This window comes from Corticium candelabrum, chromosome 15, assembly GCF_963422355.1.
Source record: "Corticium candelabrum chromosome 15, ooCorCand1.1, whole genome shotgun sequence".
In the NCBI taxonomy this organism is placed as follows: domain Eukaryota; kingdom Metazoa; phylum Porifera; class Homoscleromorpha; order Homosclerophorida; family Plakinidae; genus Corticium; species Corticium candelabrum.
The window spans coordinates 687,283-710,867 of NC_085099.1; the positions used below are offsets into that span (position 1 = coordinate 687,283).

General features: G+C 39.1%; 6 protein-coding genes across 8 annotated transcripts; 3 read left to right on the forward strand and 3 right to left on the reverse strand.

Moving 5' to 3' along the window:
* The first annotated feature begins 25 nt into the window (after positions 1–25).
* On the forward strand, positions 26–5,394 carry LOC134190675 (deleted in malignant brain tumors 1 protein-like). Of its 2 annotated transcripts, XM_062659143.1 has the most exons (12): positions 26–432; positions 1,256–1,582; positions 1,678–1,998; positions 2,071–2,388; positions 2,463–2,789; positions 2,866–3,192; positions 3,252–3,572; positions 3,635–3,967; positions 4,042–4,359; positions 4,426–4,740; positions 4,806–5,123; positions 5,189–5,394. In XM_062659143.1, the coding sequence occupies exons 1-12, from the start codon at positions 63–65 to the stop codon at positions 5,359–5,361; spliced, it is 3,768 nt and encodes a 1,255-aa protein (XP_062515127.1). In that variant the 5' UTR covers positions 26–62; the 3' UTR covers positions 5,362–5,394. The 2 variants fall into 2 exon arrangements, with proteins under 2 accessions (XP_062515127.1, XP_062515128.1); XM_062659144.1 differs by lacking the exon at positions 4,806–5,123.
* An 864-nt stretch (positions 5,395–6,258) lies between these two features.
* Positions 6,259–8,195, reverse strand: LOC134191018 (syntaxin-18-like). Its single transcript, XM_062659573.1, has 11 exons — positions 8,068–8,195; positions 7,945–8,012; positions 7,632–7,747; positions 7,495–7,572; positions 7,269–7,335; positions 7,169–7,215; positions 7,003–7,109; positions 6,885–6,943; positions 6,755–6,824; positions 6,618–6,698; positions 6,259–6,553 (listed from the first exon to the last, which is right to left on the reverse strand). The coding sequence occupies exons 1-11, from the start codon at positions 8,191–8,193 to the stop codon at positions 6,461–6,463; spliced, it is 912 nt and encodes a 303-aa protein (XP_062515557.1). The 5' UTR covers positions 8,194–8,195; the 3' UTR covers positions 6,259–6,460.
* A 211-nt stretch (positions 8,196–8,406) lies between these two features.
* On the forward strand, positions 8,407–18,184 carry LOC134190674 (DNA (cytosine-5)-methyltransferase 1-like). Its single transcript, XM_062659142.1, has 41 exons — positions 8,407–8,526; positions 8,609–8,627; positions 8,931–9,050; positions 9,104–9,132; positions 9,197–9,292; positions 9,413–9,462; positions 9,522–9,588; positions 9,827–9,907; positions 9,966–10,072; positions 10,132–10,250; positions 10,447–10,539; positions 10,640–10,725; positions 10,790–10,858; positions 10,913–10,996; positions 11,449–11,552; positions 11,607–11,670; positions 11,727–11,831; positions 11,980–12,077; positions 12,341–12,410; positions 12,464–12,532; positions 12,677–12,757; positions 12,814–12,938; positions 13,105–13,210; positions 13,265–13,368; positions 13,428–13,536; positions 13,599–13,660; positions 13,796–13,870; positions 13,932–13,977; positions 14,155–14,318; positions 14,385–14,458; positions 14,633–14,748; positions 14,806–14,877; positions 14,944–15,225; positions 15,685–15,816; positions 16,542–16,744; positions 16,921–17,032; positions 17,100–17,249; positions 17,314–17,474; positions 17,579–17,819; positions 17,878–17,994; positions 18,046–18,184. The coding sequence occupies exons 3-41, from the start codon at positions 8,951–8,953 to the stop codon at positions 18,142–18,144; spliced, it is 4,122 nt and encodes a 1,373-aa protein (XP_062515126.1). The 5' UTR covers positions 8,407–8,526; positions 8,609–8,627; positions 8,931–8,950; the 3' UTR covers positions 18,145–18,184.
* LOC134190687 (E3 ubiquitin-protein ligase TM129-like) lies at positions 18,172–19,372 on the reverse strand. Its single transcript, XM_062659167.1, has one exon. The coding sequence runs from the start codon at positions 19,300–19,302 to the stop codon at positions 18,172–18,174; it is 1,131 nt and encodes a 376-aa protein (XP_062515151.1). The 5' UTR covers positions 19,303–19,372.
* Positions 19,338–22,212, forward strand: LOC134190685 (uncharacterized). 2 transcript variants are annotated; one of them, XM_062659164.1, is made up of 11 exons: positions 19,338–19,521; positions 19,711–19,921; positions 19,994–20,106; positions 20,169–20,202; positions 20,323–20,409; positions 20,468–20,547; positions 21,011–21,344; positions 21,403–21,480; positions 21,557–21,632; positions 21,908–21,999; positions 22,071–22,212. In XM_062659164.1, the coding sequence occupies exons 1-11, from the start codon at positions 19,364–19,366 to the stop codon at positions 22,095–22,097; spliced, it is 1,290 nt and encodes a 429-aa protein (XP_062515148.1). In that variant the 5' UTR covers positions 19,338–19,363; the 3' UTR covers positions 22,098–22,212. The 2 variants fall into 2 exon arrangements, with proteins under 2 accessions (XP_062515148.1, XP_062515149.1); XM_062659165.1 differs by having other exon boundaries at positions 19,367–19,525.
* On the reverse strand, positions 22,143–23,533 carry LOC134190694 (peptidyl-prolyl cis-trans isomerase-like 3). Its single transcript, XM_062659174.1, has 6 exons — positions 23,467–23,533; positions 23,335–23,409; positions 22,876–22,969; positions 22,749–22,816; positions 22,347–22,465; positions 22,143–22,280 (listed from the first exon to the last, which is right to left on the reverse strand). Exons 1-6 carry the CDS (start codon positions 23,491–23,493, stop codon positions 22,154–22,156), a joined length of 510 nt encoding a protein of 169 aa, XP_062515158.1. The 5' UTR covers positions 23,494–23,533; the 3' UTR covers positions 22,143–22,153.
* Between the last annotated feature and the right edge of the window lie 52 nt (positions 23,534–23,585).

Consider the following 23,585-nt stretch of genomic DNA (forward strand, 5'->3'; position numbering starts at 1 on the left):
AATGATATAGACATCTATCCGCTACTTTCGCTGCCACAGCACGATCTGTCACAGCGCAGACCATGTCGCGTGTGGTGGCTCCGCTTCTTCAACTTTCGCTCTTGTTCCAATGTATGTCGTCAATCAATGGAGCTCGCTTGCGTTTGTCGCACGGTACCTACGGTCGAGTGGAGCTTCAGTATTCTGGTTCTTGGGGTACAATTTGTGACGACAATTGGCGCATGAATGAAGGCAATGTGGTCTGTCGAGAGCTGGGCTTTGTACGCGCAGAAGCAGTCAAGACAAGAGCTGAGTATGGACAAGGATCTGGCTACATGCATTACTTTGTCTGCGCAGGAACGGAGAATTCGCTAGACAGCTGCTCAACAAGAAGGTACCGCATCAACTCCTGCAGCCATAGCGAAGACGTAGGAGTTATATGCTTGCGATCTGGTAGGTATGAGGTGTTTACTTGAGCTAGATAATTGTTTCTTAATCCCACTATTTGTGAGCGAAATCTCTTCAAGTGCAATTACATTAATTAAGTTTTAGGCAAACACTAACACAGCTAAAAGCCCACAGAGTCTGTCAAAAATGCATATTTAATTAAGACGGCCCCTCAAATACTTAGATACCATGCTGCATAGCAGGAAATTATTTTTGACAAGATTGTAAGTGCTTTAGTCTATTCTAAAAAGTATAGCGAATTGAAGTTTCTGCATTGACTTAGTTTTATTTGTGTTCTGTTCTTGTCTTGTTTATGTAGAGTCTTTGTTGGTATGCTTGTATGTTACGTCTTCTGTTGCCCCTGCTAGGGAACTGCAACTGTAAATTGTTGCAATAAGAAATATATTATTATTATTATTATTATTATTATTATTATTCGATTTCACTAAATGAATGTATTGTGTATCTTCTGGGCAGCACTGCCAAAATTGAGTTCAACAGATAGCAACTTTCCAACTTTAAATCGAAGAATAATACTACAACACCACTGTGACCACACATACTCCACTATATACACTATACAACCACACTACACAATTCATTCTATTCACTATATATATAGTACTCAATTTCAACAAGCCTCCTAAGTTGTCTGTTAGTTGTCCAACAGTAATGTAAGTTTTACACTACTGCATGTACTATAGTGCAGAACAAATAATTTCAACAGTAGATTTCTTAATCCTAAACCAGTGGAGACAATTTGATGCGATGAATTGTTAGAACAATTTTGTTAAACATGCGTATCTTGACATTCTAGTTGCTTGTTTAGGTCTTGGAACGGCTATACGTCTTGTTGGAGGGCATGAACCAAACAGGGGACGAGTTGAAGTATTTTGGCAATCACAGTGGGGAACAGTTACAGATGATGGGTGGGATATTAATGACGCAAATGTAGCATGTAAGCAGCTTGGATATGAACGAGCTTCCAGTGCAACACACAATGCACACTTTGAAGAGGGTTTAGGACCGATTACAAGGGACAACGTAGCTTGCGGTGGCAGTGAAGTGAGGCTTCAGGATTGCAATTTTAGAGGTTGGCGTTTACATGATTCAGACAGTCATTCTGAAGATGCTGGCGCCATTTGTGTAGGACAAGGTTAGATGTTATTACTATTGTATAGAGTATATGTATAAACTAAGCAAGCTAAACTTGTGAACAATAAATCTTGTTTTTTTGTTTCTTGTGAGCAGCAACTTATCCTGTCAGACTAGTGGGAGGGTCATCACCTAGTCAAGGACGAGTGGAGATTCAGTATAGTGGCTTGTGGGGAACTGTGTGTCAAGACAAGTGGGATATGAATGATGCCAATGTTGTCTGCCACCAAATGGGTTACAGTAGAGCTGCAGCAATAAGAACAAACGCTTATTATGGTAGAGGAGTTGGACATACCTGGATGACCAATGTAGACTGCTCAGGAGATGAACAAAGGTTGCAGGATTGTAAATTTGAAGGATGGGCAATAGAAGAATGTAGTCACAGCTCTGACGTTGGTATTATTTGTAGTGGAGCAAGTAACAAGTTGAAAAACTGTTAAGTTAACACTCATAAGCATGTCAAATTTAAGCATTCTTGCCTGCGTCTAGCTACTGTTCCGATACGGCTGACAAGAGCTAGTCATGGTTATGGAAGAGTTGAGGTGTACAACAACAGACTGTGGGGAACAGTATGTGATTCCTCTTGGAACATACAAGATGCGCACACAGTCTGTCGGCAACTAGCCTTTTCTCCTGCTACAGCTTACTATCACAATGCTGCATATGGACAAGGTTCTGGGCATATCTGGATGAACAGTGTTGCTTGCACTGGCAATGAACTTAACATTGGTCAGTGCAGATTTTCAGGTTGGGATAACAATGTATGCTCACATAAACATGATTCTAGTGTGTGCTGCGCAAGTGCAGGTATAAACACTAACTCTTCAAAAGCCAGTTTATCTACTAAAAATGTGGTTGATGCTTGTTCTCTGTACTTATAGTTGCTCCACTGTCTCTTCGACTTGTTGGTGGGTCATCCCACAACCAAGGAAGATTGGAAGTTTTCTATGGAGGAGTGTGGGGAACAGTGTGTGATGATCTGTTCTATTCACAGTCAGCTAGAGTTGCATGCAAACAACTTGGATATACTGGGGGAACCTACAGAAGAAATGGTCAAACAGGTTTTGGACCAGGAACAGGACCTGTATGGATGGATAATGTACGATGCAGAGGCACAGAGTCACAGCTGACTAGTTGTCAGTATCCAGGATGGGGAGTGTCCGATTGCGGTCATGATGAAGATATAGGAGTTGTATGCTCTGGCACAGGTAATGTCCATTAATTAATTAGTTAATTAAGATATGTGGATATATAAGGCAATGAATATGTCCTTTGTGTGTGCAGATCAAATATCAGTTCGTCTTGTTGGCAGCTCCAGCACACCACATCAGGGCCGAGTAGAAATATACTATGGAAAACAATGGGGTTCTGTTTGTGACACTGGCTGGACAATGAACAATGCTCACGTTGTATGCCACCAACTTGGTTATGCTAGAGCAACTGCATTCCATTCAAATGCTGCTCTTGGACGAGGATCAGGTCACATTTGGATGAGCAATGTTCAATGCAGGGGCACTGAGGTTAGGCTTCAAGATTGTCAATTTAGTGGCTGGGGTAATATAGGTCAATGCCTTCACACTGATGATGTTGGTATTGTCTGTGAAGGAAAAGGTGAGCAATGCGCTCCTAATCTACATGATAAGTCTTAACTCTGACTATATATTTAACAGCTCATACACCTGTTCGTCTTGTTGGTGGCAGTTACTATGGGCGTGTGGAAGTCTTCTATAGTGGGTTGTGGGGAACAGTTTGTGATAATTCGTGGGATATTGCTGATGCTCATGTAGTGTGTCGGCAATTAGGATTTACACACGCAACAACTTACAGACGTAATGCATATTATGGACAAGGTACTGGTCACATATGGCTGACAAATGTTGCATGTAATTCACGTGATGACCACTTGGACAATTGTGCACATTCTGGCTGGGATGTTGGATCTACTTCGTGTTCACATCGTGAAGATGCTGGAGTTGTTTGTTCAGGCACAGGTAAGCGCAATGACTGACAAATGTCAAAAGAATGAAAACATAAAATTCTGTTTCTTATACAGGTGCTGCAGTGACTGTAATAAGGCTTGTTGGTGGTAGCTCTTCAAGAGAAGGAAGAGTGGAAGTGTTCTATGCTGGAGTGTGGGGAACTGTCTGCAATGCAGGCTGGGGTACAAGTGATGCAAATGTTGTGTGTAGACAGTTGGGATTCAGCAGAGGAACTGCTATAACAACATCATCACGATTTGGGCAAGGAGTGGGACCAACGTGGATGAACAATGTCAACTGTGGTGGCGGAGAGACACGATTACATTCTTGTTCATTCTCAGGATGGGGAGCATCCCAGTGTCGTGATCACCATTCAAGAGATGCTGGAGTTGTATGTAGTGGTACAGGTCAGAAATGGCACTTTTTAGCATATCTTGTACTCAGTAATACGTAAAACAAAGTTGTGATTATTGCTTTGTAGTGACTCAAACATTTAATGTGAGAATTACTGGTGGAACCAGCAATACTGGACGAGTAGAAATTCAACATCAGGGAGTATGGGGAACTATCTGCGATGACCATTGGAATATTGTTGATGCTCGAGTTGTCTGTCGTCAGCTTGGTTTTGCTACTGCAACAGCTGCCCATCAGGGGAGCAATGTTGTAGATGGCACTGGACACGTATGGATGGATGACATCAGATGCATAGGCACAGAGAGAAGATTACAAGATTGCCCATCACAGCCATTTGGGAATCACAACTGTGGCCACCATGAAGATGCAGAAGCGACTTGTTCAAGTAATATAATTCCATATACTGTAATCAACATCTTAGTAAAACAAAGTTGTCATTATTGCATTGTAGTGACTGACACAGTCAGAATTACTGGTGGAACAACCAGCAACACTGGACGAGTAGAAATTCGACATCAAGGAGTGTGGGGAACTATCTGTGATGACTATTGGGGTATTATTGATGCTCAAGTTGTCTGTCGTCAGCTTGGTTTTGCTACTGCAACAGCTGCCCATCAAGGGAGCAATGGTTTAGATGGCACTGGACAAATATGGATGGATGACATTACATGCACAGGCACAGAGACAAGTCTGCAAGATTGCCCATCACAGACAATTGGGAATCACAACTGTGGCCACCATGAAGATGCAGGAGTGACTTGTTCAAGTATATAATTCCATATAATGTAATCAACATCTTAGTAAAACAAAGTTGTGATTATTGCTTTGTAGTGACTGAAACATTCAACGTGAGAATTACTGGTGGAACCAGCAATACTGGGCGAGTAGAAATTCAATATCAGGGAGTGTGGGGAACTATATGTGATGACCATTGGGATATTGTTGATGCCCGAGTTGTCTGTCGTCAGCTTGGCTTTGTTACTGCAACAGCTGCCCTTCAAGGAGGCAATGTTGTAGATGGCACTGGACAAATATGGCTGGATGACATCAGATGCACAGGCACAGAGACAAGTCTGCAAGATTGCCCATCACAGACAATTGGGAATCACAACTGTGGCCACAATGAAGATGCGGGAGTGACTTGTTCAAGTAATATAATTCCACATACTGTAATCAACATCTTAGTAAACAAAGTTGTCATTATTGATTTGTAGTGACTGACACAGTCAGAATTACTGGTGGAACCAGAAATACCGGACGAGTAGAAATTCAACATCAGGGAGTGTGGGGAACTATCTGTGATGACCATTGGGATATAGTTGATGCTCGAGTTGTCAGCTTGGTTTTGCTACTGCGACAGCTGCCTACCAAGGGAGTGACGTTGTAGATGGCACTGGACAAATATGGCTGGATGACATCAGATGCACAGGCACAGAGACAAGTCTGCAAGATTGCCCATCAGACAATTGGGAATCACAACTGTGGCCACCATGAAGATGCAGGAGTGACTTGTTCAAGTAATATAATTCCATATACTGTAATCAACCTCTTTAGTAAAACAAAGTTGTCATTATTGCTTAGTGACTGACACAGTGAGAATTACTGGTGGAACCAGAAATACTGGACGAGTAGAAATTCGACATCAGGGAGTGTGGGGAACTATCTGTGATGACGATTGAGATATTGTTGATGCCCGAGTTGTCTGTCGTCAGCTTGGTTTTGATACTGCAACAGCTGCCCATCAAGGGGACGACGTTGTAGATGGAACTGGACAAATATGGATGGATGACATCAGTTGCACAGGCACCGAGACAAGTCTGCGAGACTGCCCATCACAGACAATTGGCAATCACAACTGTGGCCACCATGAAGATGCGGGAGTGACTTGTCAGTAACAGTATATGTACTGCTTCAGTCTGCTTAGTGTATGTATATGCTCATGCTATCCAATAACTTTGTATGTACTTCCTGGGCCTTGACAATCTCTACCGTAGTGTACCACATTTAACTGAGTGGTCATGTCACCGAATAGTTTGCGATTATCAAGTAATGATGATAGTATCATTTGCACAGTCTTTTGTTCTCCATATCTGCCTCTGGAGCACCCACAGGATATTGATGACCATGCAACTACCAGTATTCTACTTGCAAATTTATTGAAACACCAGAAAAAGTATTGCCAGTCTGCAAGTGACGTCCTTAGATTAATTATTCCTTCACAATGGTAAATTGAAATTTTTGCCATGCCTACTGTAAATTCTTCTCTCACCATTCAATTTGAGTACGTGCAATCTACACTTTGGCAAACAATTTCACTAACAATATTCTTCTACAGGTTTGAATAGTGAACCAAACGGTCCCTTCAGAGTACCAATTTAATATTAACCCATACTCCAGTAATACCTCTGCTGAAATATTGGTAACTCAAAGATTTGAGCAAATTAAAGTAACAATGAAGACAAGTAATAGAATCAGTATATTAAGACTTAGCTATACCAGTCAAGAAATAACAACGACACTGAGCACATCACCAAGAAAAAGAGTATCCACACACGAAATCCTGCATTGTTCTTGATGGCCTAAAAGCAGAAAGAGTACCAAAGAATTGCTACACCCGAACAGAATGTATGACAATATCATTACCTCACGTATCTGCTCATTGCCTTCTCGTACATTTTCTGTCGCCTCAACACAAGTATCCTGAATTCGTTCAATGGTTCCTGCCTGCAAAATCTACATCTTGCTAATGCTATATTTATTTAATGCCTCATAATTCAAACTTGTTCCAACACTTTCTCTGTAAAAAACTGCTGCAACTTTGACAGCTCCACAACTTTACCTTCGATTTGTCTACAAAGACAGACAAAACAGGTGCCCCTAACAACCTGTTTACAGAATGTAGTTGTTTACCTGACTTCATCAACTAAAGTGCTCATATTGCTAAACAGCTGTACATTTTCTTCTTCAAACTAGCAAAAAAAGACTGAGTCATTTCAGTCAAATCAACAATGACATGATATAAAAGCACCATCTGTAGCTCTTCAGCTGTCAATTGTTTGTCAATTTCATCATCCTGATCAGAACATTTTTCACTTTCTGAAACAACTACAGGTGAAGTATTAGGTTCCAATGGATCTATAAACATAAATATTAATTTTTTCAATTTCGGCTACGGTGTCAGGCAAGATACTTACTGTAAGGCTTGATCTCCAGCCTTGATGTCTCAGAATGTAGACGAGATCTGTACAACATGAATCTGACTACCAGACATAATTAAACTGCATAAATCTATACATTCTCTTCCTATCTACGACTCGTTTGACACGAACAGCTCTCTGTTGACTGTACAATTTACACACATCTGAAACATGCAATATTATTACACCATCATTAACAAATTACATTGTTACAATGTATACATCGATAGTAGCCCAGCTTACTCTGGGTCAGCATGTCTACTGTATTTTGTCTGTGAATGTTAATTGTTTGCTCAAATGTTATCTACCTCATTTGCTCATACCTTTCAGGTATCCTTCCAGTAAACCAAATACACCCTCTCTGTGAAGTCTTTGTTGGTCGGTGATGTTCTCTCTGAAAGCTATAGTAGTTAAGTTAAAATGGTTAGTTCCGCTGATGGAAGAGAGGTGATATAGTAACCTTCAGTTTTAAGATTGGCAATTAAAGAAGAACACGTCTTCATATAGTTTTGTGCTTCCAAGTCAATTTGATCTCGGTCTTGGTCTGTTAATTGCGATGTATCACCTGTCAGATGACTAACAAGAGTTAAGTTAACCAATGCATCTCATACAATCAGTTGTCTGCTCCTATCTGACTGTTTGTCTGTTAGCTTGTTTCTCAAGCTGTGTCAGAAACAAGCTGTGTCCATCTGTCTGTGTGTCTGCCTGTCTGTCTGTGTGTCTGTCTGCTTGTCTCGTATGCTCTGCCAGTTTTTATCCTACGTGATCCATACCCAGCAGCATTAATATAATCGTGGCGATGTTCCAGAAGAAAATCCCTTAATTTGGTGATATTTTGCACCTATGAAGCCCTCAACTCACAATCAAGATGACGTCATATAACTGCCATCACATACCACTTCTCTTGTTTTTCGAGAAAAGACAGACATTGGCCGTGACCTAGACATAATGCCGTTGTTTTGAAACTTCTTAGAAGTTCTCAGCGTTTTCACTAGAGCTTTGAAAACACTTGTTCGATCCATTATCCGGGTTTTTAACATCCGGGAGATAACACGAGTCAAATGCTTCTTCTGCGCTAGTGCAACATAGAATATAGATTTACAAATAAAAATAAATATTTATTAGGAGCAATAAACATTTCTTAAAAAATCAGCCACGTCGACACGCGTTACTCACCAATATAGATTATCCGGGTTTGCAAGTCACGGTCTCCAGAGAATCCGGGGAATCTCCAGGCGAACGAAACGGCGGGCTTTTACAACATCCGTTCCCGCCACTGTAACGAAGACTGAAGACTCTTCAGCGCTAAGAGAGCTCCACAGTTGTTATTGATTTTGTATTATCAGTGAAATTAGGTGGGTTACGTAAGGTGCAGGTGCATTATTTGCTTGCAATTGACGAGTTGAGCCAACTTTTGTCTCTCTACGGCTTTACTAGCCAATTTTAGAAACTGCAGGTAGGCGTATGTGTTTCAACTTTCAGCTGTCTGCTTGTTGAGACTTTGAATTAATTATTACTTATTTTGACGGTGTGTTAATATCAAATAGTCCAAAATTTGATGAATTAATTAATATTTATAGCTATTTGTAAAAAGATGCGCTGAATTATTATTTTACTTGATTGCGTGCTTAGGTGCTCAAATGTTGGATGATTTGTTAATTAATTAAAACAAACACAATCCATGGTTGTGTAACTTTGTTTTTATCTCCTTGCCTTGCCACTGTTATCATTCAATTTCTATTGTTGTCTTGTGTTTCAGAAGAGCAGAACCAAGCAGAGATGATCAGTGAAACCGCTGATGTGATAGACAACAACGATGATCATCTGAGCAGTTTTCATGAGCAGGAGCACAAGAAACAGAAGCGGAAGTCAGAATCAGGTTGGTTTTCTAATTGGAGTGGTTGGCTGTGTTGAATACTATGGAATGTATAGTCCAAGGTTTGCCAAAGATGCCCAAGCTGGTAATTTGAAGACGGTTTGTTTGCAACTGAAGTTACAAGATTAGAGAATTAATTTGCAATTCAGGATTCTAATGGGACTGTTGGCATTGTTGATAAGGACATAAATGGCTGGTCTGATGATGGTCTAGTCCAGAGTGGTCATAGTGACACTGTCCAAAAGGTTTGTTTATTATCATTGTTACATGCAATTTAGCCTCATTGGTTCTTTTGTAATGAGGGTTTATGTAGAATGTAACCTTTTTGTTGCCTGTTACTTGTTAACCTACCTATTGCTACATAGAATGGCTGTGACAATTGTGAAGACATTGATGAGCAAGAAGACAGAAACGGGTTGGTTGATGCTTAGTTGTGTAACTTGATATGTCTCAAAATAAAATCATTTGTTAAAGCTCTGAAAGTATGGAAGTAAATGGTGGAACATCACTCAAGCCCAAGACTGTTCTTTCTGTTGTGAAGGTGATCATACGTTTAATGAGAGCAGTTTTATTACAAGTTACTAAAATGAAAAATAAAAGATCTAACATGCATTTTAGATTTTATTGTGGATGGATGGATGGATGGACACACACGCACGTGCACACACACACACACATTGGCATTAAATGATTTCCAGATTTCGATTAGGACTTGTGTGCTAAGTCAGATTTGGTTATACTGCATAGATTCACCAAATGTGAGTTATCTTTCATTATAGCCTCCTAAGAGATGCGACCAGTGTAAACAATTCCTTGATGATTCAGACTTAAGAATGTTTCTAGGAGACTCAGATGAAGCTGTGAGCTGTCTTTACATACATTTTATCCTGCCATGAATGTACTTTATTCTGTTTGCAGCTTGAAGAATTTGCTGTTTTAGCTGATGAGAGACTCAGCGTATTTACTGGTGAAGAAGAGAGTATTGAAATGGAGGAAGTTATTCAACACAAGATAACAAATTTTACGTACAACTTATCGGACTACTGCAGTTTCTACATTTTTAATGATATTCTTTGACTTTTAGTGTTTATGACAAACATCTGCACTTATGTCCATTCGATTCTGGTTTGGTTGAAAAGAATGTGGACCTTTACATTTCTGGGAGTGTAAAGCCAATTTATGATGACAACCCAACAGCAGAAGGCAATTAAACTGTTTAATCTAAGCATGTTTCTTGTGTCTGCTTGTGTGTTTGCTTGTCTGTCTGTCTGTCTGTCTGTCTTTTGAAACTCAGAAAGTAGTAAAGTAGGTCCACAAATGGAAAGAGTTATACAGTGATTTGGTGAACAGATAAGGACAGGAAGGGAGTATGTGTTTCTTCATTGTCTTGTTTATCTAGATGGTATTCCAGCTTCAAAACTTGGTCCCATTGGGGAGTGGTGGATTACTGGTTATGATGGTGGTGATAAGGCATTGCTTGGAGTCAGTACAGGTTGGCCAATTATTCTCTACAGTGTATTTGTTATACTTATCATCGTCAATTTTGTAATGGAGTGAAATGGTCATTGCCATAGATGCTGTTTCTATTGTAGGGTTTGCTGAGTACATTCTGATGAATCCTTCAGAAGAGTATCGATGCATAATGCAGAGAGTTTACGAAAAGATGAGTTTAAGCAAGGTTTGACAACCTTGAAGAGGTTATTGTGGAGTTGCTTATATCATACAAGTAATGTTCTTGTTAGATTGTGATTGAATTCTTGGCAGCATCAGATGATGAAACATCATATGAAGACCTGCTGCATGAAATACAGGTAAACATGTTTCTACAGCGAATTGTAAATATTTTCATGTTAGGCATGCAACAGACTGCTGTGCCCCCTCTTGGTTTGGATTGCACAAGTTTCACCGAAGATATGTTGCTGTCACATGCACAGTTTCTTGTTGAACAAGTGAGTGATTACAAATTAACAAATAAGTTGCTTGCTAAATGTCAGTGGAGCATTGGAAACTAATGGCAGTAATTACAACTCACATAGCACAAGGAGCAAGTTTGTAATGTTTTCAGAAGTATTTGTCTGTCTGTGTCTGTGTGTCTGTCTGTAAACACTACTATAGTCTATATCTCTTGAACATGTTGATATAAAATTTTCAAAATATGAAGATCTTGCCAATATCCAAGTTAAGAAATAGGCACTGAGGGTCATTATCATAAATTTTAAATTGACAGCCCAGAGTCTAACTCTTAACTTTTAGTTCAGGTAGCTGATTTCCTCAGAATCTAAACTCATTGTATGTATTTAGCAGGTGACTACCAATAGACAGCATAGCACTTTGCCTATGTAGTGGTTTGTTGGTTGATGTTTTTGACAAGAATTTTGTACGTGTTTTCTGCTATTGATAGGTGGAAAGTTACGATTTTGCAGCTGATGATGATGAAGACCGACTCCTAATAAGGCCTTGTTTGAGAGACTTACTCAAGCGATCAGGAGCTGTAGTTGGGAAGCAGTAAGGAAATTGATAGAATAAGGTAGTCAATCTTTTACCTTACATTGTCTGCAGAAGCAAATTTAGTAGAAAACGAGTACATCAGCAAGTTGTCAGGAAACGGGCAAAGCAATCCATGGTTTGTCTCAGAGGTAGGCAGATCTGTCGTAAGTTGTTCTCAATTGGTTGTTGCAGGCCACAACTACGCCATTAGTGAGGAATATATTTGACACATTTTTTACTGGCCAAATTGACAGTAAGGCGGGTGGTCCTCGAAGACGGCGGTGTGGTGTCTGTGAGGTATGGAACAAAACTTTCTAGACTGATGATGTATAGTTTGTTATATGTATTAATGGCACATTTTGCTATCATACGTTTTAATTAAACTGAAACATTTAGATTACTGGCATGTGCCTAGAGGAAGGGACTGATGGTTTTCTACTTGTAGGCGTGCCAGCTACCTGATTGTGGTCAGTGCTCTGCTTGTCGAAATATGGCCAAGTTTGGAGGTTCAGGAACTGCAAAGCAAGCTTGTCTCAAGAGACGGTATGTGGTGTTTAGTGCCATGCGTGGTGCATATAGAAATGATCAGCACTATTACGTATGTAGAGACTCACTACTAATATTATGTAGTAAGTCTACTGCTTTACTACACAGTGATGAACTTATATGATAAGCAAGAAATTGATCTTGGTAGACTCATCATAATTATAATGCTCATGGCATGCATTTGGTCTGCTTTATTTTTGCTAAGTATATAGTGTGGTGTAGTTCTTGTTCTGAAGGTATTTATAGAAGTAATCTTTTAGGTGTCCGAATCTGGCTCTCAGAGAAGCCGAAGAGAACCAAATTGATCAAGATGATGAGATCAGCTCGATGGTATACAATCTGAGTTGTTTGCTAAGTTTGAACTAGAACAAGTAATGTTTCAGAATGATGTTGAGATGGACATTCAAGATATGTCACCTCGAAAGAGAGTGAAGGCCAGACAAAGGAGCATGGTAGGTCAGGTTAATGCTGGAGATGCAGATGTAAAATGTACACTTTATGTTGTTTTAAAACTTTCAATAATTTGTTGGCATGTATGTTTTAACAACATTCAAATTAATGCTTAAGGAACATGATTTGTTTTACTGTACGTGTAGAGCTCTATCCAGTGGATTGGTGAGCCTTGTAAACAAGACAATAGAAGTTATTACAAGCAAGTGAAGATTGGTAATGAGACAGTAAGCCACTCTGCATTTTTGTATGCTACCAATGATGTTGACTAGTTATGTAACAGATCAGTGTGGGAGACACAGTGAGTGTTCAGTCTGAAGATGATCGTCTTCCCATTTTTATTATTCAAATTCAATACATGTACGAGGATAAGGAGAGAAAAAAGGAGTTCCATGGCAGTTGGTTCAGGTAGGGAGTTAGACCAGTAATTAATCTTTACTAGTGCTAGCTAGAGAAAAGATGATGTATGCAAAGTGATTGAATATTCTAAAGCTAGGAATCACTTCATTACAAAACTACAACTTTGTTTAATAAAATGCTTTCATTTGTTTATGTTGTTTGTGTTGTTGTACAGTCGAGGGTCTGACACTATACTAGGAGAGACATCAGACTCAAATGAGCTCTTCCTTATTGACTTGTGTGACACAAACCCACTTACATCTATCATATCAAGAGTCAATGTATATACACTACTATATCACAAAATGGTTTTGTCTTGACTCTGTTGTCATTAGGTTGTATATCAATTGCCACCCAGCGATTGGGCTACTAGAGGTGGTGTAGAAGAGCCCAAAGATGAAACCAAGGAGGACACAACAGACTTTTTCTATCAGAAATGGTAGCTTGTCACATTTAGCGGCCACTAATAATTGTGTTTATTGTTGATATTATCTGAAGGTATCACCCCGAGTTTGCTCGATTTGAGGATCCTCCTCTTGAGTACATCAGCCAGCACTTTGGTATTGATTATTGTCCAAGTTGTGTACGGCTGCTACGTAGAGTAAAGGTGAATGTATATTTTTGCAATTATTTTGTATTTGCTCTGATTGAAATGTTTTGGTGTTGTAGAATAGTACGCCAATATTGGGCGACCCACTTAGCTCTGATGACAATGAAAAAACCTTGTACCAGTAAGTCACTGTTCTGTTTTTAAGTAATGTTAAGCTATTAATATGCTATCGACTGTAGTTATGTGTATAACAGGTTTTAGTATCAGACTGGTGTATTTTGTTAACATGTGTGTGGTGTGGATGTGTCATTGTTAGGTCATTTCAATTAAACGGTGAAACTTTCAAAATTGGAGACTGCGCCTATCTCTCACCTGATGCATTTAAATTCAAGTCAGTGAATTAACAATGTTGCTACACTTTTAATTTGGTGAGATTTTGGCAAATATTGCAGAGCAAAGCAATCTTTTGCAAAGAAACTGCAGAAGAGAGAAGGAACGGTGAGCCAACAGATTGTTGCATCTATTAAGTTTACAAATTAATTAATGCACTTACAGATGTTTGAGAGCAATAATTTTAATCTCTTATCTGAGATTTGATTTGAATGATAGTGCTTTCTCTAACTTACAATACACATTTCCAGTATGTGTCTTCAAGAAACAGTTGTGTGTTGTTAGACTGATGAGAATCGTTATCCTGAACTTTATCGAAAGACTTCAGACTACGTGAAAGGCAGCAATGATGGCTCTCCAGATCCATTTTTAATTGGGAAAATATTTGAGATTTATGTGACCGAGTCAAATAAGGATGAGATTAAACTGAAAGTCAACAAATTTTATCGGTATATTTTTTAGACTGTTGTGGTCACAGAGATGTGATTAAGCAATCAGATGTCTTTAAATTTTAGACCAGAGAACACACACTTGGGAATAGCTGCGTCATATCATTCAGACTTCAATGCTTTGTACTGGAGTGAAGAAGGTTACTTATGATGACATTTGTATTGTTATTTCTATGGACAACTGATGCACATGATTATTGTACCTTGCTCCTTGATTTACTGACACAAAGTTACATTGGGTCATCTCTTACTACAGATCTGTTAAACGAGTTTGCATACAGTTTGCAATTTCATTGCTGTTTGTGTGAATTTAGTTGCCAATGTAACTGCTGATGACGTCCAAGGAAAGTGTTTTGTTGTATATCATGATTTAAGAACCAACAGTGTAGATACTGCTACTCTCCCATCTCATACATTCTACTTTTCTGAAGTTCGATCATCTCGATTTAATTCACATCTGCTTTGTGATAACTGTTTATTGTTTCAGGCATATGTCAGTCACAATGGGACATTTTCAATTCCTCCTCCACATATCCTTTCTCTTTATAACAAACGCAAAGTCAGTTTGATGACATGCACTCTTTCTTTGATGTGGATATATATTTATTCAGTTTTTCTTTTGTAGAAGAAAGGAAAGTTGCCAAAGTCTTCTGAAGTACCTCAAGCAACTGATGAGCCTACCAACGCTTTGCCTGTCGTGCACAATTTATGTAGGAATAGGCTACGTTCATTTGATGTATTTGCTGGGTGTGGTGGATTGTCTGAGGGTTTTCATAAATGTGGATTGTCTGAGACTCATTGGGCAGTTGAGATAGATGAGCCAGCAGCCCAAGCGTTTCGTCTAAACAACCCAAAGACAACTGTTTTTGTTGAAGACTGTAACGACCTTTTGAATCTAGTAATGGAGGTTGGTGCAATGTTACATTCTGTTTGAGTGAATTAGGAATGGATGATACACGGATACAGGTCACACACTACACAAGAATATGATTTCATGAGTGCCATGGAGCATAAACATACATTACCACTTAGAAAAAGATGTACAAGAACTACAATCATGAAACTATGAGACATAAATGCATTTAAGAATCATTTTGTTGGTTAAGATTACGACTTTTTCTTCACTTTTTGCTTTGGTCAGTTTATCATGTTGTGGTCATAAAGCTGCATGTAGTAGTACTTTGTTTCTAATCAATCAGAACAACAGCATTTGCTGTTTTCACTCACTTACATATGCTGCAAGTACACTTTACTAAGACTTTTACCCACTAGTTGCAGTGTATTGCGAGCTTTGTATCTGTTTTTTGTAGTAAAGGAAAAAACTATTGTTCTGAAGACATTATTTATTTATTTTTAATTACTGTAGGGAAAGGATGTCAATGGCAAGGGCCAGCGCCTTCCAAAGAAGGGAGAAGTAGACATGCTTTGTGGAGGACCACCTTGTCAAGGATTCAGTGGAATGAACAGATTCAACTCAAGAGAGTACTCTCAATTCAAGGTGATGTATTTGTTAGTTAATAAACGTAATTATGTTAAGTTAAGCTAGTTGTTTGGAGTGACTTGCAAATATGCTTTGTTACTAAGGAGCTTTCTCATAGAAACTCTCTAGACTTGCTATTTAGAGATGTTGTAGAGAATTCCTTCCTCAGTCTTCAAGAGTTCTCTTCTATAAGTCATGTATTCGTCCTGTAATGGAGTATTCATCTGTGGCTTGGAGCAACTGTTAAGACGAATTGCATCTACCTCGATTGAAAGATCGACTAGACTACTTTCAGACTGTCTTGACATATAGATGTATATACAATTTGGCACTGGGATACATGCGTAACATCTTTACTTTCAGATTGTCTTTATGTTCTCGTGTGACTAGAAACAGTACAAGCTTGTTACTGCCCACACCGAGAACCAACTTTTTATGAAAAGAACTTTTTGCTATACAGGAAGTCAACTTTGGAACAACTTGCCAGCTATATTAAAACATACACTACTTACTGTCCTTCAAAAAGAACCTTAAAACTCTATTGCTCGTAAACTAGCTTAGTTTTAGTTTATGTTTGTCCATGTAGTATTTAGTATGTGTTATCTGGGCACTGTGGTAGATCAATCTTTTGATTGAATAGTCTCCCTAATAAAACTAAACTAAACTAAACATGATAAGCTTTTGATGGGCTATAATAACATTGAGTATGTTCAGGAAGATTTGTAATTTACTGACTCTTGCAGAATTCACTTGTTGTTTCGTTTCTGAGCTATTGTGACTATTACCGACCACGTTATTTTGTGCTGGAGAATGTTCGAAATTTTGTTTCATTCAAACGGAGTATGGTTCTCAAACTTACACTACGCTGTCTCACACGTATTGGATACCAGTGTACAATAGCAGTTTTGCAAGCGGGATCTTATGGCATTCCTCAGAGCAGAAGACGGTGAGCATCATTTGGAGTTTGAATGAAATATTGCAATTTTGCATACTAGGACAATCAGTCATGTTTGTTACACGTTTCAGCACTTTATTCGTGTTCATTGAGCAACGAACAATTTTTTGTTATATTCTTTGACCTTTGACTATTTGGGTCGATGGAAATTGATTGCTTTTTTGTAGTGCAATTCTGCTTGCTGCTGCTCCTGGTGAACGGTTACCATTTTATCCAGAACCAACACATGTATTCAGCCCTAAAGGCTGTCAGTTGAGCATCGTGGTTGATAATGATAAAGTAAGAGAATGTATAACATTTCGAGCATTTGATGTTTAATACTATATCAATCAATGTTACTATGTAGCATTTTTCCAACATTTCATGGTTGTCGTCGTGTCCGTATCGTGCTGTGACTGTTCGTGATGCCATGTCTGACTTACCAAAGATCAGAAATGGTGCAGCACAGAGGCAGATCTCTTATGATGGGGAGCCACAATCTGCCTTTCAACGGATGGTAATCACCTAATAACTTTGTCATCTGGACTGCTGCAAATACTGTGGTAGTCAATTTGTCACAGGTCCGTGATGATCAGGAAGTTTTGCTTGACCACGTGTGTAAAGAAATGGCTCCATTGTCTCTGGCTCGGATTCGAAACATACCCTGTTATCCTGGAGCTGACTGGAGAGACCTACCAAATATTGAGTTGAAGCTGCCAGATGGGAATTTGGCAAAGAAATTGTGAGTTGAGTTGTAAAGCTAAAGAAATACTAAAACTTGATGGATAAGGAGTTACTTGGTGCATGCATAATGTTTACAATTCTATAGGCTAGTATCTTTTGTAGGAAGTACACTCATCATGATACGAGAAACTGCAGATCTTCAGATGGTCAACTACGCGGTGTCTGCTCATGTGCTTCTGGCAAACCCTGTGACCCTGCTGATCGACAGTTTTCAACACTTATTCCTTGGTGCCTTCCACACACTTCAAACAGGCATAACCAGTGGGCTGGATTATATGGCCGTCTGGCATGGGATGGATACTTTGGAACAACTGTAACAAACCCAGAGCCAATGGGCAAACAGGTGCAAAGTGTTTGGTTTGTACTTGGACAAGCTCTTGAATTACACGATCATTCTGTAGGGTCGCATACTTCATCCTGATCAGCATCGTGTGGTCAGTGTACGTGAGTGTGCACGTTCTCAGGGCTTTCCAGACTCTTACAAGTTTTTTGGTACTTTGCTGGACAGACATAAACAGGTATCAATCCAAGGCAGTACAATAATTAATAAAATAACGTTGTATGTACAGGTTGGGAATGCTGTTCCTCCTCCATTAGCATTTGCTATTGGCAGTGAAATTCTCAAAGCAATTCAGAAACACTGGGAATGGGAAGATATGGAAGAATAAGACACAACTTGACAAGTCATAACTCTTTTAGCTCTGGTTGGTACCATTAGCAGTATCATGAACATTTGGTATAACACAAACATCTAGAAGACAGAATTTAGCACGACATGTCGGACACGGTGCTGAACTTCCCATCCAAGTCTCTGGCTGGCTTTGCTCTTGCCGACTAGCGAACCACTTGCCCATACAGTCTAGACACCACATTGGACGACAGAAACATTGCTGGCAGTCACCGTCTGTCGGGTCACGGCACATCTTCATCAGTTTAATGTTTGACACCTGAGCCATGCAACCTACACAACGTTCTGGTTCAGGAGCGTCAGATGGCAGAAAATATGGCTGGTTTATTGTCACTTGTTCTTTGAAAGCCTTAAGAAACTGGTCGCTAAGTGTCTGATGGATAACAACACTTCTAGCATTTCGAATAGGTGACTGCAATTTATCTTTAATGTCTCCATATTCAGTAGAATTGACACGTAACGTGAATGGTTTGACAGCCACATTAATGCTTTGAACTTCAATCCAGAGAAACTGAACAGCAGTCTGTGTCTCAATAGACATGGGGTGTTCTTCTGCTTGAAGGATTCTGAGATGTACATTTTGTTGATGAGCAAGATCAACACGATAAGCAGAAGTCTTGATGACCCATGAGTCTGTCACATAAATCCTTGATCCCCCAGTGCTTGTCCTAGAACAGAACTTGTCAATTCGTCTGAACTCAATATTTACAGATGAGGCGGTAGCTCTCCAAGGACCATTAAAACTGCCCAAAACTTTAGCCAAAGGGTGATACATCCAGTTGTTCCACGACCAGAACGAAGCAACACAACATCCCAGAAACAGCGCACATACAGCAACAGCAAAATATGCCTGTACAATAAGTCCACTGTAACACAAGTTGAATAGATTGAGATTTTCTGAAACAACTCCGCCAACGAGATGATATCCTAAAGGCAGTGCGGAATGACATACAACAGTAATGGTAGTGCGTCGGAGGTGATAACCAACGAAGTCCATTTGTTCGCTTCCAAGAAATTTATCGAAAAGATTCTGAACCGTTAAACCGCCATTTCGAAATGCGTCTGGGGGAGCAATAAAGCAGACAGCGAACAACCAGTAGGCGATGGCGAAAACAAACTCTACTTGAAATTCGTTCATTCTTGTTTCCTACATACGGGAGCTGAGCGATGTGGGATCTTGTCACGTGGACGAGTTCTAAATGTTTCGTATCTTTACAGCTCGCCGTCTTGCCAACAGACTGTCTGATGTGGCTTGCCTGCAGTGCAGGCGGTTAGTCAGAGTTCCAGACCCTTTTCCAGAGACAACAGATGTTCCTCGTTTCAAAGGAATGGAGTCATACTTTCCTTGCATGGTGCAGTAAGTAGGTCTATTCAACATATTGTTTCTACAAGATCTTTATCATAGTCCTTGTTCACTAATTAAGTAATTAATACTTCAGTGTTTGCCATACGAGTACTAGTAACTTATTAATTAATGAAAAATAGACTTGATTAACTATTATAAGAACTTGCTTAATTATTTTCATTATATATCTCCGTATTGTAGGCCAGAAGATGGTCCTGAGCCACACTATCAGGGAGTAGCAAAGGGGTACGAGAGGCTACATTTAACTGAGTCATTCTATTGCGAGCTAGGAGGCATTTTACCGGAAATAACTTTAGCTTATGAAACTTATGGAAACCTCAGTGAGGACAAAAGTAATGCCATACTGCTGCATGCAGGTCTATCTGCATCATCTCACGCAAAGAGTCATGAGGTAAGTAATTTGATGGATACATCACATTCAGTCAATGAATGTCTAACATGATGAATATGTCTACTGTTGTAGAAAAACCCTGATTTGGGATGGTGGGAGGAGTTTATTGGACCAGGCAGAGCTTTGGACACTGACAAATTTTTTGTTATTTGTGTGAATAATTTGAGTGGCTGCTATGGATCATCGTAAAGATGAATTCAGTAATTGTTAGTACATTTCTTTTGTTATTCATGATTATGCTTTGCAGTGGACCATCATCAATAAATCCTCTTACGGGCAAGGTATTATATATGATCATGCAAATATACATAGATACAGAAACAAGAAAAAATACATAATAGTTTTACACATGTGAGATAATGGTGATGATTATGGAGTAATGTGCTTGTGGTGTTTTCTAGCATTATGGTACCACCTTTCCTCTGGTAACCGTGCAAGACATGGTGCAGTCACAGTTTCTAGTTGTGTCTCACTTCGGTATTAAAAGGGTTTGTTTATCAAAATTTTCAATTAGAAACAATTAGAGCAGCTGATGACTTTTTCTAGTTGCATGCTTGTGTTGGTGCTTCTCTTGGTGGAATGCAGTCATTGCTAGCACCTGCGTTGTTTCCTGAAAGAGTTGGAAGGTGATTGAAGTGATAGTTTAATTTCAGTGTACGAATCTGTTTTGTAGCTAATAAATGTAATAATCGATTGATGCACTCTGTACGTGTCCTATATTCTTATTTGTTATATCAACAATACAACCTTGTGATTTCATGTTATGAGTCAAGGTTTACTGGACAGCAGCAAGATGGAAAATTATTACACAAATTGTACTGTATCATAAGACAGGCTTCAGAATCAGACAATAAATGGAATGACATACATGTAGATGATCCAACTATATGCACTGAAGGTCTTTACCAGTCATAGATGGTAAATCTTATACATAATTGAACTTTAGTCAACTACCACTGTATTACACATGCCAGACATATATCATCATAGTTTTTGGTTATTGTCTGGGTATCCTGGAACATCATAATACCTCTGCTTCTCTTATATAGCACAGCTACAGAATGGCTTTATTTCTATGATTAATTTCAGGGTTGTCTCCATCTCGGCTTGTGTCCGATCTCACCCTTCCTCTATTGCTGTTCGCTACATTCAACGTCGGATTCTCATGTCAGATGCTAACTGGAACAATGGGCACTATTATGAAGGAACGTTTCCACATAGAGGCATGAGACATGCACGAGAACTTGGAATGATTGGTTATCGAAGTGGCCCTGAATGGGAGGAAAGATTTGGAATAGAGAGAGCCGATCCCAATGAACCACACAGTTTTTGTCCAGACTTTCAAATTGAAACATACTTAGAGAAAAAGGCAGAGGTTTTCTCTAATATGTATGATCCCAACTCGGTGCTTTATATCTCCAAGGTACTCTATGAACTATTCTGCAAGTGCATAAATAAAGTACAAGATTATGGTTTTACAGGCCATGGATATGTTTGACATGGGGTTTGGATACAGTTCATTACAAGATGGCGTTGCCCGAGTCAAGTGCCCTGTATTGGTATATTGCAACTAAACATTTTCTTGAATCACATTATGACTTAATTTGAGCTGTTGACATTTTGACTTACTCGTAGATACTTGGTGTACAGACAGATATACTGTTCCCGGTCCATCAACAACAGGAAGCAGCCGAATTGCTACGAAAATCAGGTAGTTAAGTGTTGGAGTTACACAAATGTACATAGATAATACATACGTACATACCAGTAGGAGCAGCTCTGATTATGATTTCATTAATTAAACCTGTTAGCAAATATATACAATGTATGGCATCAGCTCTATACTACTGCTTTGTTTTATGTAAACATGAATACTTATGAACTTTAACCCTCTAATAGACTATGTAGCATTTTCTCTTCAGTCCAGCACACAACGATTGCTGGCATTTGTCAACTGAAATTGTATGATTAGTTTCCATTTGTTAGGAAACAGCCAAGTTGTTTATTATGAATTGAACTCAAAGTTTGGCCATGATACTTTCCTTCTTGATGTTCAAAATGTTGGAGCAGCAGTAAAAGTGAGTGAGCACCGACACTACTTTGATACTTAGGTGCTTTACTTATACTGTGTACTTTCAATTCATTTCAGGGTCACTTGGAGAACAGCATTTTCTAATGGTCAACATTTATTTATTTATTTCAGTAAATTAATAACATCAACAGTGACTGAAATCAGTCAGCCAGTGGATTAGCATGGATTGTCACATTCCTGATTCGTATCTCTGTAGTTGGTTTGTAACTTTTTTCATCAACTGGTACTTTCTCCAAATCATCCAGTGTTTCAAAGCCGTATATAACTCTAGACAAACAATATTAGGATAGCAGAGTAGATGACTGAGGTGACTGAGTAATTCATGAAATTTACCTGCCAAATGCTGAATATTTGCCATCCAGATGTGGCTGTTTAGAGTATATAATAAAAAATTGGGATCCATTGGTGTCAGGTCCATTGTTTGCCATTGACAGAATACCTCTGCCATTATGCTGAAACGCAAAATTACAAACTTGCAATACATTTTCATAGTGGGTAGTATGACCTTTAGTTATCCAACCATTTCAGACAAAATACAAGGAAGCTCAAACAATATACAGAGAAGGAATTTGTGTCATAATTGAACTGATATAAGACAGAACAGAAATTGTATAAAGACCAGAGCCAAGTACAAATACATGGGAAGTTGTCACTATTGTGTGCCACGTAGTTGGTCTCTTTCTTTGCTTCTGAATTAATCAGTTAGCCGTAAATGAGAAAGCATGCTGCATTTACCTTTAATGTTTCTCTAATTTCATCTTCAAATTTTTGTCCCCAGATGCTTGTCCCTCCTTTCCCAGTACCTTGTGCAAATGAAAAGTCATAACATCGAATGTGCATGTATGGCAGATGTGGTGCTTACCTGTTGGATCACCAGTTTGAACCATAAAGTTCTTAATATTTCTGTGAAATAGGCAGTTGTCATAGTAGCCACTGGCACACAAGGCTAGGAAGTTCTAAACCAAGTGAACACAAACAGTTAGCTGGTGACAAGGTCATTGATGTGTGGATCTGCATAAGTATTGAGCTTATAGAGTTCTCATTTATCACCCCAACTCTGTGAACTGTTGCCACATGATTACACAGCGCTAAAAGTTTAGGTGTGCTTCTTGCTTTTGCCTTATTTTTCATGTTCCATCTCTTCGAAACTAGACTAGATGAGCATATGCATGTGACTTATTCGTTTGCAAATTAGGATCAGTAGTCCCAAAACTGGAACCTTACTTCGAGTTCCACTGTGCCAACAGCAGACTTTAATGATTTACAAGACAACTTGAGTCAATTAGTGTACATCTACTTTAATTTAGCTCTAGAGACTTACCTCACAGGTTTTTGGAACTTCATCGCATGCCAATTCAAGTTTGATATCTCCTAAATCTGTGTGTAGCGTCACTGCCTGTACAAAAAGCTCGTTAATCTACTATACTACTACATTTGAAACGCTCACTCTTACCATGTTCGTGCAAGACCCGGATAACATGTCGCACCTAGCGGGTCATATTCTCGAGGGTATTTTCTACGTTTGTAAATCGTATGTCACTTACATTTACAAGCATGAATTTGCCTATTTTT

Excerpts from the sequence above, each read along its gene's own strand:
- LOC134190685 (XM_062659164.1), top strand. The coding sequence starts at position 19,364 with ATGTTTCGTATCTTTACAGCTCGCCGTCTTGCCAACAGACTGTCTGAT. Across the intron at positions 20,203-20,322 it reads TAAATCCTCTTACGGGCAAG|CATTATGGTACCACCTTTCC; the intron begins GTATTATATATG and ends GGTGTTTTCTAG. Across the intron at positions 21,633-21,907 it reads CGAATTGCTACGAAAATCAG|GAAACAGCCAAGTTGTTTAT; the intron begins GTAGTTAAGTGT and ends TCCATTTGTTAG.
- LOC134190694 (XM_062659174.1), bottom strand. The coding sequence starts at position 23,493 with ATGTTATCCGGGTCTTGCACGAACATG. Across the intron at positions 22,970-23,334 it reads AAGTTCCAAAAACCTGTGAG|AACTTCCTAGCCTTGTGTGC; the intron begins GTAAGTCTCTAG and ends CACTTGGTTTAG. Across the intron at positions 22,281-22,346 it reads AAATATTCAGCATTTGGCAG|AGTTATATACGGCTTTGAAA; the intron begins GTAAATTTCATG and ends TTGTTTGTCTAG.
- LOC134191018 (XM_062659573.1), bottom strand. The coding sequence starts at position 8,193 with ATGGATCGAACAAGTGTTTTCAAAGCTCTAGTGAAAACGCTGAGAACT. Across the intron at positions 7,110-7,168 it reads GCTGGAGATCAAGCCTTACA|ATCCATTGGAACCTAATACT; the intron begins GTAAGTATCTTG and ends TTATGTTTATAG. Across the intron at positions 6,944-7,002 it reads CAGCTGAAGAGCTACAGATG|TTTGAAGAAGAAAATGTACA; the intron begins GTGCTTTTATAT and ends TTTTTTTGCTAG.
- LOC134190675 (XM_062659143.1), top strand. The coding sequence starts at position 63 with ATGTCGCGTGTGGTGGCTCCGCTTCTTCAACTTTCGCTCTTGTTCCAA. Across the intron at positions 4,360-4,425 it reads TGCAGAAGCGACTTGTTCAA|TGACTGACACAGTCAGAATT; the intron begins GTAATATAATTC and ends ATTGCATTGTAG. Across the intron at positions 4,741-4,805 it reads TGCAGGAGTGACTTGTTCAA|TGACTGAAACATTCAACGTG; the intron begins GTATATAATTCC and ends ATTGCTTTGTAG.
- LOC134190674 (XM_062659142.1), top strand. The coding sequence starts at position 8,951 with ATGATCAGTGAAACCGCTGATGTGATAGACAACAACGATGATCATCTG. Across the intron at positions 12,411-12,463 it reads ATGATGAGATCAGCTCGATG|AATGATGTTGAGATGGACAT; the intron begins GTATACAATCTG and ends GTAATGTTTCAG. Across the intron at positions 13,978-14,154 it reads TGCAGAAGAGAGAAGGAACG|ACTGATGAGAATCGTTATCC; the intron begins GTGAGCCAACAG and ends GTGTGTTGTTAG.
- LOC134190687 (XM_062659167.1), bottom strand. The coding sequence starts at position 19,302 with ATGAACGAATTTCAAGTAGAGTTTGTTTTCGCCATCGCCTACTGGTTG.